Source organism: Aulonocara stuartgranti (genome assembly GCF_965226115.1).
Source record: "Aulonocara stuartgranti genome assembly, chromosome: 2".
NCBI classification, from domain to species: domain Eukaryota; kingdom Metazoa; phylum Chordata; class Actinopteri; order Cichliformes; family Cichlidae; genus Aulonocara; species Aulonocara stuartgranti.
Window position 1 is genome coordinate 2,155,343 of NC_138940.1, and position 26,392 is coordinate 2,181,734.

The following is a 26,392-nucleotide window of genomic DNA, read 5'->3' on the forward strand; positions in this document are numbered from 1 at the left end:
TTACTTTGACCACCGAAAGCATAATTAAGCTGAACAACCTCATATTGATTTAGATTTTCTGGTAATATTAAGTTGACACATTACATTAGCTGAGTTGCTCTAACTTACTTTTTTACATATATCCCACTCACAAATATCCAAATAGTTTTAAGTTACTAAAGTAACTTCTGTAAAATCACACACAGACATTTCACTTTTCCAACTGATTAAACAGTTTATTACAAAACATTTTCCAAGTAATTCCCAAATCAAATATTACAGCAGCCCTTTAATTATAAATCAGTGGTCAGAAACAGTACTTCAGTATAAACAAACAATAACAACACGAGCGTGTTTATTACCTGTGTAAGGTGTGTTTAGAAGCTAAAACACACCCATTCACTCCGTCTTCACACTGTTCTGAGATGCTGTCCTCCAGCTTCGGACTGACTGAACTGGTGACTGCGATGTTTACCACAGCTTCTGGGAACTTCTTCACCATCCTGCCACGCAGGACAAAAGGAGACGTCAGTATTTTACGTACCTGTCACAGTCCTGAGTCGGTGACCCAGTGTTTTGGGTTTCGTTCTGTTTTTTGATCGTAGACTTCATCATTGTTGTCACTATTAGTGTTTAGGTTTCTCTCCCGGTATTTTTTTTTAGCTCTCTAGTTCTTTGTTCTGTCATTTCTAGTTCTTGGGTTTTGCTCCTGTGTCCCTTTTGTTCGGTGTCAAGTCTGTGTTTCTGTGTCTGTCGCGTGCTTCCTGTTTTATTTTGATAGTCCCTGTGCAGTGTGTCTGGTTTTGCTTCCCCTTGTCTCATTAGCTCTGATTTCTCCCAGCTGTGTTTCCCTCCTGTCTCCCATTCCCTGTTTGTTCCAGTGTGTATTTATGTCTCTTTACTACCTCAATTCTCAAAAGTTCTTGAAAAACTGTTTAAAAACAGACTGGAAAAATTTATAGATAAACATAAACTACTGACTGAGAGTCAGTATGGATTCAGATCAAGCAGATCAACATCATCGGCACTATTAGATTCAATAGAATACATCACAAATTCCATAGACAAAAAGCAATATGTGGCTGGGTTATTCATAGACTTAACAAAGGCATTTGACACTATAGATCATGATATATTAATAAGAAAACTGGAACGTTATGGTGTCAGAGGGGTAGTTTTAGATTGGGTCCGGAGTTATTTAAGTGACAGAAAGCAGTTTGTGAAAATAAATGGTGGTTGCTCCTTATGTATGGACATTGCTTGTGGTGTACCCCAAGGGTCAGTTTTGGGTCCAAAATTCTTCAACTTGTACATTAACGACATCTGTAAAGTGTCCAAAGTATTAAAAGTGGTTCTCTTTGCTGACGATACAAACATTTTTTGCTCTGGTGATGATCTGCAGAATTTATTGGAGGATATGAAATAAGTAAAGTGAAGTTCTGGCTTGATAAAAACAAATTATCATTAAATTTGAATAAATCTAAACTGATGTTATTTGGAAATAGTAGTTTAAATACAAATGCAAAGATTCAAATAAATGGTGTTGATATTGAAAGAGTCAGTGAAAATAAATTTCTGGGGGTAATAATAGATGAAAAACTTAACTGAGAGCTCACGTAAGATATATTCATTCCAAAGTATCACGAAGCATTGCAGTACTAAACAAGGCAAAACAGGTATTCGACAGAACATCACTTCATATTCTCTACTGTTCACTGGTTTCACCATACTTAAGCTATTGTGCAGAGGTCTGGGGCAATAACTATAAAACCACATTACATTCACTTTTTACTCTTCAAAAGAAAGCAATTCGAATCATCCACAATGCAGGTTATAGGGAACATACAAACTCACTATTTTTGCAGTCTGAAATATTGAAAATTGACGATATAGTGAAATTCCAAACAGCACAAATTCTATTCAAAGCAAAAAATAAAGAACTGCCAGGTAATATTCAGAGTATGTTTTTTTTGAAAGAAGGATGTTATAATTTAAGGGGTTTTTGTAACTTCAAAACAATGAAGGTACGTACTACAGGAAAAGGCTTTTGTGTTTCTGTTCATGGAGTGAAACTATGGAACAAACTGAATATGGAATTAAAGCAATGTCCAAACATAAAACTGTTCAAAAAGAGTTATAAAAATATGATCTTCTCGATCTATAAAGAAAAGGAAAATATTTAAATTAAGTGAATGTCTCTATTTAAAAACAAACAAACAAAAAATTCATGATGTGATATTATAGTATATAGTATATCAGAAATCTGTTCACTATTTTTATTACAAATATCAGTAAGGAAGCTGACTAAATATTCACTGATAATTTATGGGACAGGGGTGGGATTAAATAAGTGTATACTTCTTCCCACTCCCTTTCAACATGTAAATTAATCAGAATGTTTTTTGTATGTAATTTGTATAGTATTTTTTCTCTCTCTTATTTCTTTTCTAAATGTACTTGTATATTGTTCACATGTTGAAATAAATTACCAATCAAAACAAAAAGCCCTGTGTTTTCCGTGGTGCGTTGTACCCTCATTTTGCTGTGTGGTTTTCCCAGTTCGTGGTTCTTAGTTTCTTCAGTTTCAGTCTTGTCTCTGAGAGTTCTGCATTTGGGTCTTATACACAGCACATCATGACAGTGCCATTTAAAAATATATAATCACAAAACAAAGTGAGATTTACCTACTAACTGTTCTCTTCAGAGATCCTCTTCTTTCAGATACACCACCAGGCGGCTCTCTCTCGCTCCTCGTTTCCACCGAACTCTGGAGAATGAAAACAGCAAAACAAATCTTGAGTATTACAGCACACTAGGAGAAGCAAACAATGTTACATTTATGTGACCTGCATCTTGCCACTTGTTGATTTTGAAATGTATTTTTTAAACAAATAAAAGATTAAATCTTTACAACTCAAATCTGTGTTAAAAGTATCCTACTGCCTTCTATGCACCCTTTGCTAGCAGTCGGATAAGCTGACTGAAAGTAAATGTCACCTCAGTTTAGAGACTATTTCAAACACTTTTTGTTGATGTCACGGTTCTGGGTCCGTTGGACCCAGTATTTTGAGTTTATTATGTTTTGGTTCACTTTTGCATCATGGATTATTCTTTGTTTCTCTGGTACTTTGTGTTTCAGTTATCTTGGTGTTTTGGATTGTTTCTCATTCTCTTGTTGTGATGTTTATTATTATTATTATTAGTTTCATGTTTCTATTATCCATGTTTAAGGAATAGTTCAGTTCCATGTTTCATTTTCTGTCTCTGTGTTGAGTCCATGTCTCTGAGTTGTGATTCATGTTTCCTGTTTTATTGTGAAAGTCTTTGTCTTATGTTAGTGTGTGCAGCTTTGTTCCCCATGTCTCGTTAGCCCTGATCTCTCCCAGCTGTGTCTCCCTTCTGTGGCCCATTTCCTCATTACTACCCTGTGTATTTAAGCCCTGTGTTTTCCCATGCCCAGTGCCGCGTCGTACCCACAGATTATGCCTGTGTGTCCTTGGTCTCAGTGTTCCAGCCTCACTTCATGTTTGTTTTCCTGCCAGCAATAAAGCTGAGGTTTTTGAGTTACATTCCGTTTTCCGAGTCCTGCATTTGGATCCTCATCTCTGCCTGCCCGCACACAGAGCCCTGACAGTTGAATTGTGTTCTAACGATTCAAATAACAATTGTTATACATAAGATATGTGAAAAGCCACCTGTGGACAAGCCTTATAATGATGTGTAAACCATGAAAAGCTCCTATCCACCCTCTTTAATGTGTTTGTGTAACTTCCTCATAAACATTTATTGTGGAGTTGATGAAGATACTTGTAATGTAACATGGTAGACTAATGTGCCTGTGTTAATTCAGCTCCATATTATTGTGTGAAGTTGCACTGGGTTGGGAGTGGTTTTGTGTGTGTGTCACATTTTTGGTGAGCCAATGGCTGGAATGGGGTTGGACTAATTAGAGGCAGGTGTACTTGATTGCACTGATACACTGGTCCACTTATAGCCCACACTACAAACACTGCTGTGTCGTTTTGTCTCTCTGTGCAGGCCAGGGCCTATTATATGCCACAGCCTAAAGGCAGCAGAGTTGCAGAGGCTTGAGTGACCACTGGCTATATGCTTGCAGGGTGGTGGGTCTCCAAGGACAACTTCTAACCCTGTTACAGGCAACATGTGGGGTGCAACTGGCCGTGTGGCATAGCTGGCTCTGGCCTTGGGACTGTGTGTTTTTATACGATTCATAAATGGGACACTGGACTGTTTTATCTTTTATCTCTTGATATATTTTTTGTCAATAAATTATCTTTTAGAATTTTATTGACTGTCATCTTTTTGCCCACGACTGAGACGGTTGGTCAGACCTAGAGTCTTTCTTTGGGTGTGTTACAGTAACACTTCAGCTTATTCTACCCACGTTATCCGTAATATCACCAATACTTACTTTATTGTATCCTCAAGTTATCTGTGACACGTATCTACTCAAATTTACTCACCTTAGTTTGCAAAGAAATAGTTTGCAACAATGTGACCAAACGTTAAATTAACATATTCTCATCTCACCTAGAAGTACAACATCTGAGTTTTATTTTTGCTCTTCAGTCTCAGTCACCCATTAAGTTACAAATACGTCACTATATTCTTCACAGTGAAAACATAAAAAGTTGTGTGTTTCTCGGCCGTCATGTTTTGTCAGGTTATGTCATGCCGCGTCATGAACTCCCAGTTTAGATCATCCTTCCGAGTTTGAATGTTGGTTTTGTTTCTAGTGCTCCCATCTCCCATCTCTGAGTCCTGCGTTTGGGTCCAACCTCTGCCTGCCACACAGCTCACCGTGACAACACCACTGTTGCTTGGGAAACTTGCACACCAGAACTTCACCCACATGTGCTGTACCAGTGTACAGTAATGTGATGATTTGAACTTACTGAACACAGTCTGGGCAAACACTTACCTCCTACAACAAGGCATTAAGAATGCACACAGCTGTTGTGTGTGTGATGATACGAACATATGTTGCTGTCTGCATGGTCCCACACACACCTATGGGTAACCAAATGCAACCACCACACTGATTTAAATAATAACAGGAAAAAATAGACTGTCTCTTACGTTTGTAGTGTAACAACTAGCAACTTACTCACCCTGGAGAGTTAGTCACAGGACCCTCTGCAGTTTCCATACCAGCCCCACCTGGGGGTGGACGATGCAGTGATACATGTGCTGCAGAGAGCGTGTTCCTCGACCCAACACCACAGTTCAGATAATGTTCTTGGACTTCTCTAGCGCCTTTAACTCGATCCGGCCCGTGCTGCTGAGGGAGAAGTCGGAGTCCATGCAGGTGGAGGCTCCACTGGTCCAGTGGATCTACAGTGGGGCAAAAAAGTATTTAGTCAGCCACCGATTGTGCAAGTTCCCTCACCTAAAATGATGACAGAGGTCAGTAATTTGCACCAGAGGTACACTTCAACTGTGAGAGACAGAATGTGAAAAAGAAAATCCATGAATCCACATGGTAGGATTTGTAAAGAATTTATTGGTAAATCAGGGTGGAAAATAAGTATTTGGTCAATAACAAAAATACAACTCAATACTTTGTAACATAACCTTTGTTGGCAATAACAGAGGTCAAACGTTTACTATAGGTCTTTACCAGGTTTGCACACACAGTAGCTGGTATTTTGGCCCATTCCTCCATGCAGATCTTCTCGAGAGCAGTGATGTTTTGGGGCTGTCGCCGAGCAACACGGACTTTCAACTCCCGCCACAGATTTTCTATGGGGTTGAGGTCTGGAGACTGGCTAGGCCACTCCAGGACTTTCAAATGCTTCTTACGGAGCCACTCCTTTGTTGCCCGGGCGGTGTGTTTTGGATCATTGTCATGTTGGAAGACCCAGCCTCGTTTCATCTTCAAAGTTCTCACTGATGGAAGGAGGTTTTGGCTCAAAATCTCACGATACATGGCCCCATTCATTCTGTCCTTAACACGGATCAGTCGTCCTGTCCCCTTGGCAGAAAAACAGCCCCATAGCATGATGTTTCCACCCCCATGCTTCACAGTAGGTATGGTGTTCTTGGGATGCAACTCAGTATTCTTCTTCCTCCAAACACGACGAGTTGAGTTTATACCAAAAAGTTCTACTTTGGTTTCATCTGACCACATGACATTCTCCCAATCCTCTGCTGTATCATCCATGTGCTCTCTGGCAAACTTCAGACGGGCCTGGACATGCACTGGCTTCAGCAGCGGAACACGTCTGGCACTGCGGGATTTGATTCCCTGCCGTTGTAGTGTGTTACTGATGGTGAGCTTTGTTACTTTGGTCCCAGCTCTCTGCAGGTCATTCACCAGGTCCCCCCGTGTGGTTCTGGGATCTTTGCTCACCGTTCTCACGATCATTTTGACCCCACGGGATGAGATCTTGCGTGGAGCCCCAGATCGAGGGAGATTATCAGTGGTCTTGTATGTCTTCCATTTCCTGATGATTGCTCCCACAGTTGATTTTTTCACACCAAGCTGCTTGCCTATTGTAGATTCACTCTTCCCAGTCTGGTGCAGGTCTACAATACTTTTCCTGGTGTCCTTCGAAAGCTCTTTGGTCTTGGCCATGGCGGAGTTTGGAGTCTGACTGTTTGAGGCTGTGGACAGGTGTCTTTTATACAGATGATGAGTTCAAACAGGTGCCATTCATACAGGTAACGAGTGGGGGACAGAAAAGCTTGTTACAGAAGACGTTACAGGTCTGTGAGAGCCAGAGATTTTCCTTGTTTGAGGTGACCAAATACTTATTTTCCACCCTGATTTACGAATAAATTCTTTACAAATCCTACCATGTGGATTCATGGATTTTTTTTTCACATTCTGTCTCTCACAGTTGAAGTGTACCTCTGGTGCAAATTACTGACCTCTGTCATCATTTTAAGTGGGGGAACTTGCACAATCGGTGGCTGACTAAATACTTTTTTCCCCACTGTACCTGACAGGCAGACCACAGTTTGTGAGACTGCAGAGCTGTGTGTCAGAGAGTCTGAACAGCAACATAGGAGCACCCAGGGAACTGTGCTGTCCCCTCTCCTCTTCACCATCCATACGGACGACTTCAAGCACATCACAGAAACTCCTCCAGGAATCCTCTGATGACACGGCCATTATTGGAAGTGTGGACACGGGAAGAGGAGTACAGAGGACGGACTGATCTCTTTATGAGGTGGTGTGAGGTGAACCACCTGCAGAAACAGATCCCCACCTTCTCCTGTCTGCATTAGTGGGACTGATGTGGAAATAGTCACATCCTACAAGTATCTGGGAGTTCAACTGGATCACAAGCTGGAGTGGTCTGCCGACACGGACGCTGCCTCCACAAAGGCTCTGAGCCGGCTTTACTTTCTACGAAAGCTCAGATCCTTCAGTGTCTGCAGCAGCTGCACCATATGTTCTATCAGCCTGTTGTTGGCAGCACCATCGTCTTTGCTGTGGCGTGCTGGGGTGCAGGCGTCAAAGCAAAGGACGCAAACAGACTGACCATCAGGAGGGCCGAGGCTGTTGTTGGCACGAAGCTTGCTGTGTGTGTTTGTGTGTTTGTGTGTGTGCTGTATGTTTATGTGATAAATTCCAGCACTGAATGCAAAGCAGACATAACAAGTACAGACAAAGAAGAGAAGAGACGTGAAAAGTGAAGAGAAATAAACTCGTGCAGCCACCATTCCAGAGTGACCTGCAAATAACAAATTATTCCTCACTGAGGTTGATCCACAGGAACCTGAAACCACTGACTCTCTCCACCTCTGTCCCATCAAACTGCTGGGTGTGCCCTCCACCCTGGAGTTCCTGTAGTCCACGATAAGCTTCTTGGTCTTTGTAGCAGGTCAGGTCTCAAATTGTTCATTACAATCCTCTCCGGTCTTACAGTGCACCTGTCCCCAAAGGTGGGAACAAACCAGGTGCTTGTCTCGTACCTGCACAGCCTCAGCTCCATCAGCGACCTGCATTATCAGCTCCTTTGCCCTTTAAATTTTCAACATCCACACCTGAGAGATGCTGAAACACTCAGGGTCACAGCCTCGCACTCTCATCAGCCCCTCAGATTTATCAGCCACAACCTCCAACCTCCCTTTCTCCCTGACCTGAGATTGCAAACTGCTCCTCCCTCTGGCCATGTGGTGGTACCAAACAATCACACACTGTCCCCTCAGCAACTCAGTGTTCCTGTGTTGCAGAAGATGTTAAGTTTTGCCTCCCAGATAATTCAAGCACTTTGTTTTGAAATGAACATTTTTTGTTTTCCTATTTGCAACTTATTTTTTCTCCTTTTCTGTGTTATACAGGGAAGTTTCTTATGTGAGGGAGGAAAAATGTGACGTGCAGAATTAACTTTAACTTTAAATTAACAGGTTTATCTATCTATCTATCTATCTATCTATCTATCTATCTATCTATCTATCTATCTATCTATCTATCTATCTATCTATCTATCTATCTATCTATCTATCTATCTAGCTATCTATCTATCTATCTATCTATCGCTGAATGACTCAACTGAACAGCCCATGTAAATAAATGATTACCCTTGACTTGAATAATAAACTTAGGACCAAAAGTAAAGAGTAGGGTTGAGTATGTGGGTTGAAAACCTGCCAGATCTTCTCTGCCAGTGTCAAGCAGCTGATTCTGCTGCTGACTCTTTTTCTGAGCTTCTGGAATCCCATCAGCTTGAGTGCACTGGTTCTGCCAGAGTGACCAACACAACCACACTGGTTGACTTACAATCCCACAAATGCAGGTTGAAGAATCTGTAAATAGACTGGTTCTTATATAGAGCATACCACATTCACCCATTTACACCCATTACTAATAACCCTCCATGGCACAGTGTTGCCTTCAGGAATTAAACCAATCTTGTTGTGATTACACTCTCCCATAATTTAAAAAAGACATATTTACTTGTTTTGTGACACAACACACTTCAGTTTTCAGTAAAATGATGAGAAGCACAGAGTTTGACCTTTGACTCGGGGGTGGAGCAATCCTCTCAGATGTCAAATCTGCACGACAGAGTGCTAGCTAATGCTGAGACTAATATCAATTTTATGTACGTTTAAATTGAAATAAGCATATATTTAAAATCTGTGCATGTTTAAGAACATTGAAGAAGTATTTTTAGTTGTTTATAGACAGATTTTGGTTCGTTGTCTCAGGGCAACACCGTGTAGTTGGGCCAGTTTTCTTCAGGCAATAATGGCAATGCAGCAGTTCAAAGTTCTGGTTCTTGGGACAGCTTGCTTTAGATGTTTTAGGTAGGGGTGTTTCCCCACTCCAAAACACCTGAATTAAATGGTCAGTCTGTTGTGGGACAGCTGCAGCACATCCAGCCCTGAGGTGTTGGAGCAGCAGCACTGAGTGATGGGATGTGTAAGCTATCAAATCATGTACTAAAATGAGTGTGTACAAACTTGGAAGAATTGAGGACAAGAACATTTTATGCAAGTTTTATGGCAGTTAGTGTGTCTGTGTGCGTGTGTGTTATTAGCTTGTTAAGCACTTCAGAATTCATCATATTCCACACATATTGCACATAACCCATGCACAGCCAAGACACACAAAAAACACACACAGTTATTTGTGATTCGTTACTTCGGGGAGGCTACAATCACTCCCAAATCGTTCAGAAAATTCATAAAAATGATCTGTTGAACTACTACAAAATGTGTGTTTCAAAACTGCTCATTTCAAGTGAACTAGTCATGAACAAAGATTTACTATAGTATAATTATATGCGAGTCATTTTTATATGTATTATTCAAGTATAATAATTTGTTAACAAGGTAATAGTAATTATTTAGAATAGTTAGCCCACATATATATGTGGCACGAAGAGTCTTAAGTTGAAAATGTACCCGGAAGAATGTTTCCACACTTATTAAAGCGTAGCTCCGTAGCGACGTCTGTCACCACTGTACCTGGATGAGACAGTCCTGCATCCAGCTGTATTCTTACGTATTGTTTAAAGCGTATCGCAAGACTCGACACGATCATCTGACAACTGAAAATTACGCCTGGCCCTTAATCGTAAAGGTTGGCAAATCAAAGCCAACTGACCCACGAAACTGCGTTGCTGTCTGTTGCTAAGAAGAGGGGCGCCGCCGCATCTGTTGCCGGGGTGAATTGATTAAAATGTTAGCATCCAGCTAGGTAGCAATATTTCTAGATCTCAGGCGCAACAACGAGGTTTAAATCGAGAATGAATCATGTCCTCTCCTGCTAGACAGCACTCGAGATGAATCAACACTAATTTTCGTGTTCGGTTTCGGGGCTCTACATTCCGCCCGAACAGGAAGACGGACCTTAAAATGTAGAAATTGGGTACATGTAAGGTTAAAGAGCTAACTGCAGCTAGCAGACTAGCTTCATGAAATACAACTATAATCTATGCGGCTGCCGCAAAACGTAGCTGCACTGCCAGCCAACATGGACTGTTTGTTTTCCGTTCAGCCCGACGTTGTTAGAGATGAATAAAACGATTGTAGTGTATTCGACCGAGAGCTAGAAGGCCGATGCGACAATGGAGTCTTTCCTGCAGATAGCTCCCCATTCTTTGGCTATAGTGCTATCCAGGGTCGGGGCTGGGGAGGCGTTAGGGGGCAGGGTGTCTGAAAGCGACGAGTTCCCGAGACACCACACCGGCTATGAGATTTTTGCCGATTTTAAAGCAGAAAATACCCAGCATCATGTATGGAACCAGCGGATTACAGAGGCCGTGTCCGAGACTTTCTTCCTGGGATGGATTGACGAGCATGTGCTATTAATTCAAGGCAAGGAAGACCACCTGGAGGTACTGAGGGAGGGATGGATGCGGAGGTCTCTTAATCCGCCTCGGGGATTCACCATTAAATACCTCGGTAAGGCCTCTACACCTAGTCTTGTGTACTTATGGTAATGATATCCCATACAATTGTTGAAGCTTAATACAGCACCTTGACGCTGAGAGCCATTTTCATGTGCACTGCCTGTTGTGTCACTTGGAAATGTCTTTAGTTTGAGCACCAGTGTTTATTTTAAGGGCCGTCATAACTGACAAGTAGCTTATGATGTGTTAAATCTCCTAGCAGAAAAATGTAAATATCACTTTATATTCGCCTAATACACTTTGTTATTGTCTTATTTTGTATATTTTATAATCGCGCATCTTCGGGGATACACAATTTGGCCCAGATGAAATAAGACAGAGTTGAATTATTCTGTTGTTTAGAGCATTTAGAATAAGTCTTCATACTCATGTTAGAGGACCGGCAGCTCAGACTGAAACAACAACTGGAGAACTTGTTTTAATGCTGGTGTTGGATCAAGGGTACATGTTTCTCACAAGTTTGTTTTTCATTAGTGACTTGATGCTGTAAAACTTAGACAGTACATAATGATTGACAGTTTTAATCAACAGCTGCAGTCAAAGAGAAACTGGGCTGTATCTCTTTGGGAATAGGGTTGGAATAGCAATACTGAAAGCAGACAGGGCATGTGCTTCCAACCCTGGGTGTCTGTTTCATCCTGAGAAGTCTTCTACAGTAAACTGGACTCAGGGGTAAGTAAATCAGGGGTCACCAACCTTTGTGAAACTGAGAGCTACTTCTTGGGTACTGATTAATGCGAAGGGCTACCAGTTTGATACTTTACACTTCTGAAATAACAAATTTGCTCAGTTTACTTTTAATTATATGTTATTATTAATAATTGAAGGTATTCATCTCTGTAAAGACACTGATTCTGTTAATGATTTCTCACAATAATTACAAACAATGCTTTAAGAAGGTAGGAAACAGATACATATACACACTTTCTTTCTATAAATCTCTAAAGTATTTACATTTTCAAATAATCTGCAACGTTTTCACTTGCCGCTAACAATGTTGAACAAATCATGCACTGCACCATGTCTGCACAGATTATCAATTATGAAACATACAAAAATCAACTTTCAGATTTTACTGAACTTGTCACAAAATCTGCAGATTTTCTAAAAAAAATCAAATGTTACATTCAATGAACACGTTTGTTTTTCAATAATTAAATTCAGCTTTGCCATGACACTGCCATGTTGCCACTGGGAACCCTGGCATTTCCTGCTGTTCACCAGTGTGTTGCAATCTGGGGTATAACTTGACACCGCAGCTCTCAGTCTTGCAGATGTGCATCAGAGAGGCATGTTCTGTGCTTGTTCTTGATGAAGTTTATGTCAGAAAAGGCTGATTCACAAAGACAGGTTGAACCATACAGGCTGGCAACCTTCATAGATGCTGTGCATACACCACTGTACTTTTCTGTGTCAACAAGGCACCCAAAGTTTGGCTTTGAGGTGGAGGTCATTTTGCTGTGTTCTAATTTCGATTTCCACCTGTCCAGCATAAAGCTGAACATTGCACTTAGTTGCTCAGCAATGCATGCTGTGTCCACGTTCATGAATGGATTGGAAATGAATGATCAAGGTCTTGAGAGTACTTTTCTGCAACTTTGTCAAAAGTCTCAGATGCAGAAGCGTTGTCTTTCAGCACCATCTGCACAGAGGGAAAGTGCATTTCTCTGTACATGCACAGAGAAGATGTTCATCTGGGCTTTAAATGCATTTAAAGCACTTATCATGTCAGCAACAGTCTTACCTTTGCCTTGCAGCTTACAGTTGAAATGGTTCAATTTCCCAGTAATGTCCATCAAAAATGCAAGGTCAAGTATCCACTCACTGTCCTCCAGCAGCGTTGTGTCATCGCCTTGGATTGCATGAACTCCCTGATTTCACCCAAAAGTGACAAAAAACAAAGCAAAATCCATCCCGTGCTGAGCCACGGGATTTAGTAGCAGGTCACCACAGTCAGCTGACAGCTCCTTCAACAGCACCTTGAATGCTCTGTGCTGTTTAGCTCTGGAGCGGATGCTGTTTATGATCTTCACGACGGGAGTCATGACATGCCCGATCACCTTTGCATGTAACGCCTGTTGGTGATTGATGCAGTGGTAATGCATGAAGTTTGGGAACTCTGTGTCACCTTTACAGTGAGTGATGACTCCTGTATGTTACCATGAGACAGCCAGGCTTTTTCAACAGGCCCCTCTCATGGCCTGTAAATGGCCTGTATTTGTATAGCGCTTTACTAGTCCCTAAGGACCCCAAAGTGCTTTACACACCCAGTCACCCACCCATTCACACACAGTCACCCACCCATTCACACCCAGTCACCCACCCATTCACACACAGTCACCCACCCATTCACACACAGGTGATGGCAAGCTACATTGTAGCCACAGCCACCCTGAGGCGCACTGACAGTACTCATCTCGAGTAGGGATAGGTATCGTTTAGGTTTTATCCGATACCAGTACCAAACCGGTACTTTTGAAACGGTGCCGGTGCTCAAACGGTGCTTAAAGAATGGAGAACACAAAATTGGTCCAAAAACCTCTCATGTTCAGCTGTTTTTTTTGGTAAAAAGATAACAATGTTAGCCTTTTCTGCAGCTATAGGACATATATGGTATCACTCTTGGCTGGAAGCAGTGCTTAAACAATGGAAAAAACACAAACTTTGTCCAAAAACCTCTCATGTTTAAGTGTCTGTGAAGGTTCTCAGTCATCCAGGTCATCGTAGTCAAAGGAGCTTGCAAAGAAAAGCGTCTGGACTTCTTTAAGTTACTTGAAGACGTTTCACCTCTCATCCGAGAAGCTTCTTCAGTTCTAAGGTCAAATGGTGGAGAGTCCCAGATATAAACCTAGTGGGAGTTTCCCCCCACAGAGGGACAAAAGGACCCCTGATGATCCTCTAATCGCCTGAGCCAAGGTGTGAAACTGGGTGTGGGTCCCAATCAGCCAGAGTTTCGGGTGTGTTCATTGTGAAACCTGGCCCCACCTTATCATGCGAATTCCTGAGGTCAGATGGCCCAGGATGTGAGTGGGCGTTAAGGCGTCTGGGAAGGGATCTCAAAACTGGATTATAGATGGCAGAGAGTTGGTGTCGTAAACCCCGCCTCTGTTCAAAGATGGTCGCTCACAGTGGACATAGATGGCTTCTTTTCACTCCTCTTTCAAACCATCTGTCCTCTCTGTCCTCTCTGATTGGAGCTGGCCATCGAGGTGTGCACCATGCTTGAGATCTGCCAAGCCGCCTATGACCTGGGACTCACGACTGTGCCGGCCGCGCCGCGTCCACCTGCCACGCGGCCGAGCTTGGCCAACGCTGCTGGATTCGCAGGCGGCCACCTGGATTCGCAACTCCCAGTCGCTTGGCCGGGCCCCAGGGGTGCTGACGGTCCGGGCTGATTCCCCCTCCCACTCGCGGTGGGGTGTAGGTTCAGCTGGGTGGTTCCCCGGCCTCAATCGGGCGATGGGGGTATGTGGTGGGGCGCGGTCTGCGGTGGTCGGCATCCTTAATCACGTCCGCCGAGTTAAAAACACGGGGACTCAGGGGTCAGTGTGTGTTGTGATGTGATTTGAATAATAGGTGGTTCGGGCATCTGACAAGGATGCCTCCTGGGTGAGGTGTTCTGGGCATGTCCCACTGGGAGGAGACCCCGGGGTAGACCCAGGACACACTGGGAATTATTATATCTCTGCTGGCTTGGGAAAACCCTGGTGTTTCCCCGGACAAGCTGGAAGAGGTGGCTGGGGAGAGGGAGGTCTGGGCTTCTCTGCTTGGACTGCTGCCTCCACGACCCGGCCCCAGATAAGCGGAAAAAGATGGATTGATGGATATATATATATATATATATATATATATATATATATATATATATGTCATTTTGTGCATGTATATATACAAAGCCTTTCTTAAAAACTCAGTTGAAACACCTTTGGCAGCAATAATGGTCTCAAGTCTGTACAAGCTTGGCACACCTATTTTGGGGCAGTTTCTCCCATTATTCTTTGCAGAACCTCTCAAGCTCCATCACGTTAGAGGGGCAGTGTTAGTGCACTGACATTTTCAGATCTCTACAGAGAAGTTCAATCAGGTTCAAGTCTGGGCTCTAGCTGGGACAGTCAAGGACATTTACAGAGTGGTCCCAAAGCCACTTCTTTCTTGTCCTCGCTTAGAGCGCTTAGAGTCATTCTGTTCTGTTAGTCTGAGATCCAGAGAGCTCTAGAGCAGATCAAGGATGTTTACATTGGTGCATTCATCTTTCCCCTGACCCTAAATAGTCACCTAGTTCCTGCTAAAAAAAAAAAAAAAGAAACATCCCCACAGCATGGTACTGCCACCTCCATGATCCAAAATGCTGCAGCAAGAATACTTGCAGGGACTAAAAATAAAGAGCACATTTCTCCCGTATTGGCTTCTCTTCATTGGTTCCCTGTTAAATCCAGAATTGAATTAATCCTTCTTCTAACATACAATGTCTAGAAAAATCAGGTGCCATCCTATCTTCAAGACATCATTAGAGCACTTCGCTCTCACACTGCAGGCCTACTTGTTGTTCCTAGAGTATTTAAAAGTAGAATGGGAGGGAGAAATGAGTATTTTGTCCACATCATCCTCTTCATGCATGTTGTCTTACTCCAAGCTGTATAGGCTCGAAAGCCTACTACCAATTAAGCATATTAGGTGATGTGCAACTCTGTAATGAGAAGGGGTGTGGTCTAATGACATCAACACCCTATATCAGGTGTGCATAATTATTAGGCAACGTCCTTTCCTTTGGCAAAATGGGTCAAAAGAAGGACTTGACAGGCTCAGAAAAGTCAAAAATAGTGAGATATCTTGCAGAGGGATGCAGCAGTCTCAAAATTGCAAAGCTTCTGAAGCATGATCATCGAACAATCAAGCGTTTCATTCAAAATAGTCAACAGGGTCGCAAGAAGTGTGTGGAAAAACCAAGGAGGAAAATAACTGCCCATGAACTGAGAAAAGTCAAGCGTGCAGCTGCCAAGATGCCACTTGCCACCAGTTTGGCCATATTTCAGAGCTGCAACATCACTGGAGTGCCCAAAAGCACAAGGTGTGCAATACTCAGAGACATGGCCAAGGTAAGAAAGGCTGAAAGACGACCACCACTGAACAAGACACACAAGCTGAAACGTCAAGACTGGGCCAAGAAATATCTCAAGACTGTTTTTTCTAAGGTTTTATGGACTGATGAAATGAGAGTGAGTCTTGATGGGCCAGATGGATGGGCCCGTGGCTGGATTGGTAAAGGGCAGAGAGCTCCAGTCCGACTCAGACGCCAGCAAGGTGGAGGTGGAGTACTGGTTTGGGCTGGTATCATCAAAGATGAGCTTGTGGGGCCTTTTCGGGTTGAGGATGGAGTCAAGCTCAACTCCCAGTCCTACTGCCAGTTTCTGGAAGACACCTTCTTCAAGCAGTGGTACAGGAAGAAGTCTGCATCCTTCAAGAAAAACATGATTTTCATGCAGGACAATGTTCCATCACACGCGTCCAAGTACTCCACAGCGTGGCTGGCAAGAAAGGGTATAAAAGAAGAAAAACTAATGACATGGCCTCCTTGTTCACCTGATCTGAACCCCATTGAGAACCTGTGGTCCATCATCAAATGTGAGATTTACAAGGAGGGAAAACAGTACACCTCTCTGAACAGTGTCTGGGAGGCTGTGGTTGCTGCTGCACGCAATGTTGATGGTGAACAGATCAAAACACTGACAGAATCCATGGATGGCAGGCTTTTGAGTGTCCTTGCAAAGAAAGGTGGCTATATTGGTCGCTGATTTGTTTTTGTTTTTGAATGTCAGAAATGTATATTTGTGAATGTGGAGATGTTATATTGGTTTCACTGGTAAAAATAAATCATTGAAATGGGTATATATTTGTTTTTTGTTAAGTTGCCTAATAATTATGCACAGTAATAGTCACCTGCACACACAGATATCCCCCTAAAATAGCTCAAACTACAAACAAACTAAAAACTACTTCCAAAAACATTCAGCTTTGATATTAATGAGTTTTTTGGGTTCATTGAGAACATGGTTGTTGTTCAATAATAACATTATTCCTCACAAATACAACTTGACTAATAATTCTGCACTCCCTGTAAAAATCAGTGGAGGCATTTCAGTCAGTGGTATTAGGGATCATGTCAAAATTAATAGAATAGTGATTGCAGAAAAGTGCACAGCAAAATCGAGTGTCTATATGGGTCCACACCTCTGAGTGTTAAATACAACACTGTTGAGTGTTAAATTAACACTTTTGACAGTGTTATATGTTTAAAAGTAACCTAGTCAGTTTTGAAGATTAACAATGGCTAACACTGAGCAGTGCTGATTTTCTAACACTAGAAAATAACTCAAAATGTTAGAAATATTCCAGTGTTAGAAAATCAGCACTGCTCAGTGTTAGCCTTTGTTAATCTTCAAAACTGACTAGGTTACTTTTAAACATATAACACTGTCAAAAGGGTGGCTGTAGCTCAGGTGGTAGAGCAGGTCATCTACTGATCGGAAGGTTGGTGGTTCGATTCCCGGCTTCCCCTAGTCTGCATGCCAAATATCCTTGGGCAAGATACTAACCCGAAATTGCTCTCCGATGCATTCATCGGAGTATGAATGTGTGTGAATGTCAGTTGTGCTTGTGCGAATGGGTGTGAATGGGTGTGAATGGGTGAATGCACAAGTTGTGTAAAGCGCTTTGAGTGCTCAGAAGAGTGGAAAAGCGCTATATAAGAACCAGTCCATTTACCAAAAGTGTTAATTTAACACTCAGAGGTGTGGACCCATATAGACACTCTCCAGTGTTAATTTAACACTGGAGATTTTGCTGTGTGCCATGAGATTTTGGTCCATCATCACCATGTAGAGTGGACCAAAAAACAAACCCTGTCAGACAGAACCTGGACCTCAACATTACTGAAGCAGTGTGGGATAATCCTGGCAGAGAATGGAACAGAAGGCGACTATTGCTGTGAATTAGAGCTGTATCAATAAAACAGAATAGATTTTTGCCCTATATACTTAAACTGTATTTCTATATATTTACAGATGTTTCAGTAAAGTGAATCTATGCCCCATTCCCCTTGCAAAGTATAAAGAAATTAAGAGTAATTCAGGACTTTTGGACTTATGTTTGCCTCTGATGTTTTTCTCTGCTTCCTTCCCTCGTTTCAGCCTCACAATTTATGTAAAGGCTGCTGTTATACATGCTAGAGTTGTGCCTTTTTAACACTTGAACACTTGCTTTGTCATTCTGTTGGAAGCCTGACAGATACACAGAACACAGAGATATAGACACACACAATCGGATGTAATGGGAGCTCCTCTCATGCAGCTTCCATGCAACTTTAGATCCATCTCGTCTTTGCTTAGCTATCCTCACAACAGACACACACACCTGTGTTTCTGTGCATATAAAAGGTATTTTTACTTACTATCTCATCTGTGACACATATTTTAATTCTCACATCTGGCAACCTCTCTTTACAAACTTAAATTTGGAACCATCAGGTTACCCAAGGCCCTGGCCTAGTTTAGGGAGCCAGCCCCTGCAGTCCTAAGCCTTCACTGGCAAGGGCTATTTTTGGTTCTTTCTCTTCTATACACACACACTCTATACACACATACACAAAACCTTACTGTATTTTATCCTTCTCTGTTGGTTTGCAACATACCTACTTCAAGCTCTTTAGAACAGTCACATGGTAAAAGTTAAAATGTTGGCAGCTGGTTAATAGGCAGGTATTCATATAGCAGATTTCTACTCTGAGCACTCAGACTGGCTTGTGTGATGTTTCAGACGTTACATAATGGGATCATTGCATCTGCCACTGGCATCTTTAGAACTTGCTTCTCATCTAGGAAGAGCACTTTGTTTTCCTTTGCCAAGAGGAACTCCATAAACTCTCTATAGGCTCCTCTTGTTAGTCAATTTTATTTACATTTTTTTATTTTTATATATGCATAGTTTAAGTGGAGCCTCACAAAAGCACTTAAGACCCAAGGCAACACAAATAACCAAGGAGGCCCCGGGAAGAGCCCCCACGGCCAATGGGCAAGAGCCCCAAAGCGTAAGGTGACTCCACCAGAGGCTGGCAATCCCAGTACACATTGAGGACAGGGCCTCAGGTGCCCAAGAACTGACTGGCACCTGGAAGAGATGAATGTCCCCCAAAACAGCTGGACAAAGCCAGTTCTGTCTCAAACTACCAGTCAACCTCTGCCTACTCGCCAGTGGACTCTAGAGCCGTGGAGATGTGTTCTCTGCTTCATGTCTGTGAAGGTTCTCAGTCATCCAGGTCATCGTAGTTCTTTGCAAGCTCCTTTGACTGTTCTCTGCTTCCTTTTCCGGCATGACTGCGCACCAGTGCATAAAGCGAGGTCCATAAAGACATGATGATTGAGTTTGTGCAGGTCAGGACTGTCCAAACCAATCAAGTTCTTCCATACCAGAGTCCTGGATTGACGTTAACTCGATAGAACAGCTTTGGGATGAATTAGAGTGGAGACTGTGAGCAAGGCCTTCTGATCCCACGTCAGTGACTGACACAAATGCACTTCTGGAAGAATGGTCAAAAACTCAAACACAGTCCTAAACTTGGTTTAAAACCTTATCAGAAGAGTTGAAGCTGTTATAGCTGCAGAGGGTGAGCCAACATGGGCATAAAGGCAGATAAGTGAATACTTGGCAATATAGTGTATGTCATGACTCCAAAAGAGCAGTTGAAACACCTTCTACAAAACAGCTCTACAAAAATAACCAGCTGTTTTGTTCAGGGACAAGAGAACTTTTGTACACTAGAGATGTAAGTTTTAGCATTTTGGCTCATGAAATACAGTTATCTTTTAATACTTGTGTTGTGAAGGTGGTCCAATAGTTTTAATGTCACTGTATGTAGAGTTGTTATATGTCTGAGATTACTAGATAATAGTTTGCATTTATTTCAAACTGAGTAGTAGTTGTATTTAAATACTGATTTAAAATTACAACTAAATTTAAAATTAAAACTGTTTTAAATACAATAACAATGATACATATTTAAATTAAATGTGGTATGAATTCCACAAATGTGTGAAAAACGTAATTCAATTAAATTAAATTAAATTTTATTCATATAGCGCCAAATCACAACAAAAGTCACCTCAAGGCGCTTCATAGATACAGAGAAAAACCCAACAATCATATGACCCCCTATGAGCAGCACTTTGGCGACAGTGGGAAGGAAAAACTCCCTTTTAACAGGAAGAAACCTCCAGCAGAACCAGGCTCAGGGAGGGGCGGGGCCATTATGATTATGATTATGATGTGTGTGTTTGTGTTTGTATTAATATAATTATTCTGGAACAAATACAGGTATTTAAACTGTTATGTATTAAAAAGGTGATAACCTATAAACTGAATGCCTTAAAACACGAGTGATAATATGACAGACTGCTTTCTTGGTTACGTCATTCTGTACGTGTGTGCAGAGAGACACTGGAAATAGGCATAATAGGTATAACTGGAGCGATAGTCAGAATAAGGAAGAACTGTCCTGTTGTACAGACGGCTGTTAGAACAGAAATCAGAGGAAAAGTGGCGTTGACCATTTTCAGAGATGGCTTTTGGAGCCATCCACAGGCTTTTATGGTTGCAATCCATCAAACGGACTGACTGGACAGAGAAATTCTTGTCTTTGCAGTGCTTACTTTATATCAGGTAAGTTTTCAGGTTTCTGCGGTTTATTATAGGGAAAAGCAAACTCAGTCATGTAGTTCTGAACTTGTACTGACAGCAAATGCCCAGATAGTGTTGTCAGTGGCTGTTTTATCACAGTAAACACTATAAAATAAATTTAGCAACAGCCGCATGTTAGCAGACATGGCATGTAAATGTTTAGATGCTATGAGTCGGTTTTAACGCAAGCATTTGATGATGGCACAAAGTAATGGCACTGAATACGAACTTAGCTAAGCCTAACAGATCCTGGAGCTGCAATGTGATGACTGAGTATCTGCAGCAGGGGAGGCTGCAGAAAATCCAGTCTTTGTTCCATCATTGTTCATGTATACAACACAGAGCCAGTGTGGAAATAAAAAGTTAATCCCTAATAATATGTCCTTGTCCCTACTTATTTTGATTATAGGTTGAACAGAATAAGAAAGCAAGCTGAAGTCCTCGCTTGCTGCTGTCCTGGGATCCTGCACCATCCTGTCAACAACACCCTAACTCTTCAGACAGTGTAAAACTTACTAGTACAGCAGTAAGTTTTACACGTCTGAGCTCTGAAATCCCTCCTTTTGTGATTATGAGACATAACAACCTGCACACTGTTACCAGAGTTTTTTTAGGGGTTAATTAGGGTCCAGTAATCTTGATTATTTGATTAGTAAACTGTTGCAAACATCTTGTATTATGAAATAAAACATTCATGATCACTTTAAGATTTTGATTTGGTGTTTTTCAGCAGAAGTTTCCTCTCATACAGGTTGTCATCTCTTTATTTCAGATAAAGATGGTTCATAAAGTCCACAAAGCTCCTAAAACTATGCTTTGGGGATCAGTAGTAAGAGCATTGTCTTTAGGTTTAATGAAGCAGACACTGTCATCGCCAGCATTTAAAGAAACTGGCTTGAAAAATGCCAAAATGTGTTCAAAGAAAATATAACCAGTGCTGCTGTATAATTGATTCTACAGATTTTTTTGGATAAAAGTTAATGAGGTTGATTTTTTTCTTTGACTAACTTTAATACTATGTTTGCTAGGATACACAATAAAAATGTCAAACATTCACAAATCAGTGTTTGCATTTGATAACCATTTTGTCAAATGACCACATTTTGACAGAAAAAGCAACATTCTTGTCTAACGCTTTCACGCGTAGTGGTCACTACAGTGGCTATTCAAAGGCTGTTTTCTTGTATATGTGTCAGTGTTGATGGTATACTTGCACAGAAACACACACACAGTGTATATTATTTATTCGTTTGTCAAATTCACAAGTCAAACGGTATGTTTATGGGCTCAAATTGTGGTCATAAATATTTTGTACTTGTAAATCAGTTTTGTATGTGTAAAAAGAATTTGTGTGTGTACTTAGCCAAAAAATACGTGTGAAACTCTGCACTCAAGTTTCAAGTACGAATTTTGACCGTCTTTTTCTTCCTTTCATCTGATTGGCCAATGTCATGTCAATCACAAATTTAACAATCCAATCGGAGAACAGATGGGTTTGGCTATTGGAGGGGTGCTTTATACTTCTATTAAAAGTAACTCAGTTACTTCAAGTTACTCGTTACTTTCAAAGTAACTAGTTACTAGGGAAAGTAACTTTGGTTTTACTCAGACTTCTCTTGTTAATGTGTTGCTTCTGTAACTGGATACTAGAGCTGGGCGATATGAGATTTTTTCATATCACGATATGTTTTTTTCATTTCAGGCGATAACGATATCTATCACGATATAAGCCAAATAACTATATTTGTAAGATTTAAATGTGCCGTTGCTCACAAGTAAAATGTGAAATAATCAGCAGCTTGTTTTTATTTAAATATTTATTTCCCATAATAAGTTCAACAGGGTAGATGTACTTAAGGAACATGAGACTTTTTCAGATAAATAAAGGCAAATATTGCAAACTACACAAAAGGCAGCCGCTAAAGCGTTTAAGTTTCAAAACAGAACAAACGAAACAGACTAAACTGTCAATTCCACTTAGAAACAAAATATTAATTCTAAAAATAAATCTTAGTTTGTTTTACAGAAGAACAGACAAAACTGACTAACTTTTGTCAATATCAAATAAACTGAGAACTAAAAGGAAATTCTCAATCTCTCCTTGTTGTATAGCTGAGCTTTTCAAACAGTTTTAACAGTTACTTTAGTCTGACAAAAGCCGAATGATGAATTAGCGCTTCCAGTCAGAGACTGAGGCTACGTCCACACGTACACGGGTATTTTTGAAAACTGAGATTTTCCGTTTTCATTTTAAAAAATAATCCCGTCCACACATAAAGGCAGAAATGAAGGAAAACGCTGCTATGAACACGCCAAAGCAGCAGGTGGCGCTAGATTCCTAACCGTGCAGAAATGTTGGCCAATCAGAAGTCTAGAAGCCTCGGTGGGAAAAAGTAAACAAAGCTGGGGCATAGAAGCAGAACCGAGTCGTATGTGTGGAGGGACAGTAACTGTGTGTATATGTAAGCATTTAAACACTGCAGAGAGTAGAATTAACAGTATTGTAGAAATTCATTTCACCGAAACAATAACGTGGCGCACAGTGTGACGCATGCACCAGTTTATTGTATTTCCAGACTTGCTTTCGGCACAATTTACAGTGCACGCTACTCTGTTTTTTGTCAGACTTGAAATAGCCGAAATACCTTCAAACTACGGAACTTCTATGGCTCTTCCGTTCGACAATCTCTCCGGCGTTGGAACCATCATCTGTTTTCTCTTCGGTCACGCTCGGTTGATTTTTCTAGTCGGCACACTCATTTCCTCCATTACGCGCTGGCTGCTTCCCAAACAAACACACGTGCGGCTTGGCACTTGTGCTGTACGTAACAAGTCACGCGACGTGACGCTGCGGCTGTGATTGGTTCGGCTCTGCGCTACTTAGTTTGGATTGGCTGACCTTTTTTTTTTTTTTTTTTTTAAGAGGACAAGAGCGGCGAGGTCTATCGCGATAGCTTAATTTCTCTATCGAGTAAAAGTTATATCGCGATACATATCGTTATCGTTCTATCGCCCAGCTCTACTGGATACCCAGCCAGACTACCAGTCTTCTAGCTTGCTTACTTGCCACAGTGCACTGTGCCACCTACCAACAGAAAGGAAAAGATAATGTGCACATTTCCACGAGAGAAATCCCACGCCTGGACCGTCATTGACTGCTGCCATGATTCTAGCCTACGTCACAGCGTCATGTGCACCTTTTACATCCAACACAAAAACTGCAGTCGTGGTGCTTTGATTGCACTCAGAACTCGGAAATTCTGCCTTCTGAATAGGAAGATGCAGGTAACATCAGGCTGCAGATGAGCTGCATACAGGGCTGGACTGGGACAAAAAATCGGCCCGGGCGTTTTGACTAGAGACCGGCCGCCATTATAGGAAAAATCATAAAGCCTTTGAATGCAAATAAACACTGTTGTGACAGTGATGTACACTGTTCTGATGGTATATATGCATCAATCTATCAATCGTTTGTTGTAAGATTCAGATAATTATTTTTTAAAAGCGAGACATTTTGAATGAGAATAAGAAAGAAAAGTATTTCTTTGTGCCCCCCTCCTCTCCCTGTTAATGCCTACCTGGCCCCCTGGCAACACTTTGCTAGACCCGCCCCTGCACAGTTACCAGCTGTCAGCTGCTTAGAAAAGGATCCTGGTGTTATTTGTCTCTCAGAAACAGTTCATAACTTCCCTTCAACTCATTCATGTCACCTAAAAGGTAAACCTGTTTCTCCATCACCTGTTCAGCTCTGATGATTCAGTAAGGACGTCTCCTGGTTTCATCTTCATGTTTCCCTCTCACCACATATCCAAACCGATATCATGACCAGCAGCTTTACAGCTGTGGCTCCAGCAAACATCAGCTGATACTAGAAATTAATATTAAATAAATTCTAACAACAGCTGATCAAGCTTAAACGTGCTGCTGTTGTTTAGCGCGACATCTGCTGGTTTCTTCTTTCTGGCGCAAAGTGGGCGATAAATAAACAAGAGAGACGATCAGCTGATCATTGATCAGTTTCATGATTGAAGTAGCAACAGGAGAGAGAGGGGGGAGAATGAGAGAAGAAGAGGCAGCTGTGCAGCATAAACACAGAGTAACTCCAGCTTTGTGTCTTTTTCATTGTAGCTGAAGTCCGGGACAAACTGTTCTCCTTTTCACCTCAATAAGAAACGCGTAATATTTTCTCTGAATACGTGACGATTCTGTTTTTTTCGGCAACTCTACTAACTAACCTTATGAATAAAATAAAGTTCAACATCAGTAACATCATAGCACCCACCCAGCTGTATAGAAACTCGTACCCAGCACAATGAAAATAAACTCCACCTAAACTTGATTAGGCCTACGTCTTGTACAGCTCTGTTTTATGTCCATGCCTCTGGCTCAGCAGCTGCAGCACACAAAACTCAGCTGACACATGTCAGTATTCGATGTCCCTTGTGTTGTCCTCGGGCCAAAAATGGTCCCTAGGTGAATGCGGAACAAGTTTATGGGAATCCCGAGGACAGTGACTGCATAGGACAAAGTTTGTAGGCATCTAAAGATTTGCAAGCCGCAAATTTTTCCTTTTTCTTTTCCGTTTCTTTTTAACAAGGCACACAAATATGTCGGGCCCCTGTAACCTAGGCCAGTTGGACCTTTGATCCACTGAACCGACAGTGAGTACAGGTCAGGAAACATCTTCCCATTACTAAAACTTAGTTTATCAGAGGGCACCGGTAAGTATCTGGACGAAACAAACCTAGTTTTAAACCTAGCCGGTGTCATCAGCGTTAAGTGATGACACTGGTAGCAACAGCTGTAACTTTCTGTCACCAATTAGGCTCCACCCACAAAATATGTAATCAACATTTACACACATCGGAATGGTCAATGGAATGCGATTGGTTGGTGATTTCATTGCGCCAGCTGGATGGATGCACAGAAGTGTTGTATGCTTGCTTTTATGTTAGCAACTGCATTGATTTTCTTGGCATCATATGTTGGTGGTGGAGTAAGTTTCAGGCGGTGCACACATGGCTCCACAACACTCTGCATATCATTTCTACTCGCATCACTTCTGCTGAATCCAAAGTATTTCCAAACAATGGCTGATTTTCCAAGCTTTTCTGCTGTGCTAGATATTTCAGTTTTCTCGTATGTCTTAATGCGGTGTTACTGGTCCAGACAAGTCCAGCAAACTTCACATTGCAACATGCAGGAACTGGGATTGACATGCATCCCCCGTGCAGGCAGTGATGGAGCGCCTAATATTCATCTGCGTTGTATTCTGTTGAGGAGCATGCATTTTCAGTGTTTCTTAATATGTTCATTTAATTGTGGGAAGCCAAAATCATGGTAGAGAATTGGTATCATCATATTAGTCTCATACTTGTAGTGTAGGCTACTTTGAATTTACCAGATGTGACGATCATTCTTAGAGAATGTTTAACATATTTACTTTGAAATCTTCGGTGTATGTGCAAGCAGTTATTCTGTAGTTTATTCAGAGTTGACTCTGAGTGAATAATTGTAATTGTATGTGTGCGTGTGTGTCAGTGCTGCAGCACTGCAGCTGGGTTCTGGTGTGACCCAGTTAGGACACTAAGGATTGATGTAGGACACACACACACACACACACACACACACACACACACACACACACACACACACACATAGAGCAGAGCAGACTTCTATGTCTGCACTTCTATAGCAACAAATGTCTACTGCAAAGTATTAGCAACAAAGAGCAACTTGGGATACGTTGTCATGGCAACCTTCTCAGTAGCCCGCCCACAACTGGAATGTCA

General features: G+C 41.6%; 1 protein-coding gene across 1 annotated transcript in view; it reads left to right on the top strand.

Moving 5' to 3' along the window:
- Nucleotides 1-9,897: 9,897 nt before the first annotated feature.
- Nucleotides 9,898-26,392, top strand: part of stox2b (storkhead box 2b) — a 49,806-nt gene continuing 33,311 nt past the window's right edge. The window contains exon 1 of the mRNA XM_082552692.1: nt 9,898-10,863. Within this exon, the coding sequence (XP_082408818.1) occupies nt 10,527-10,863 (337 nt within the window). The 5' untranslated portion in view covers nt 9,898-10,526. The remainder of the gene's footprint in view (nt 10,864-26,392) is intronic.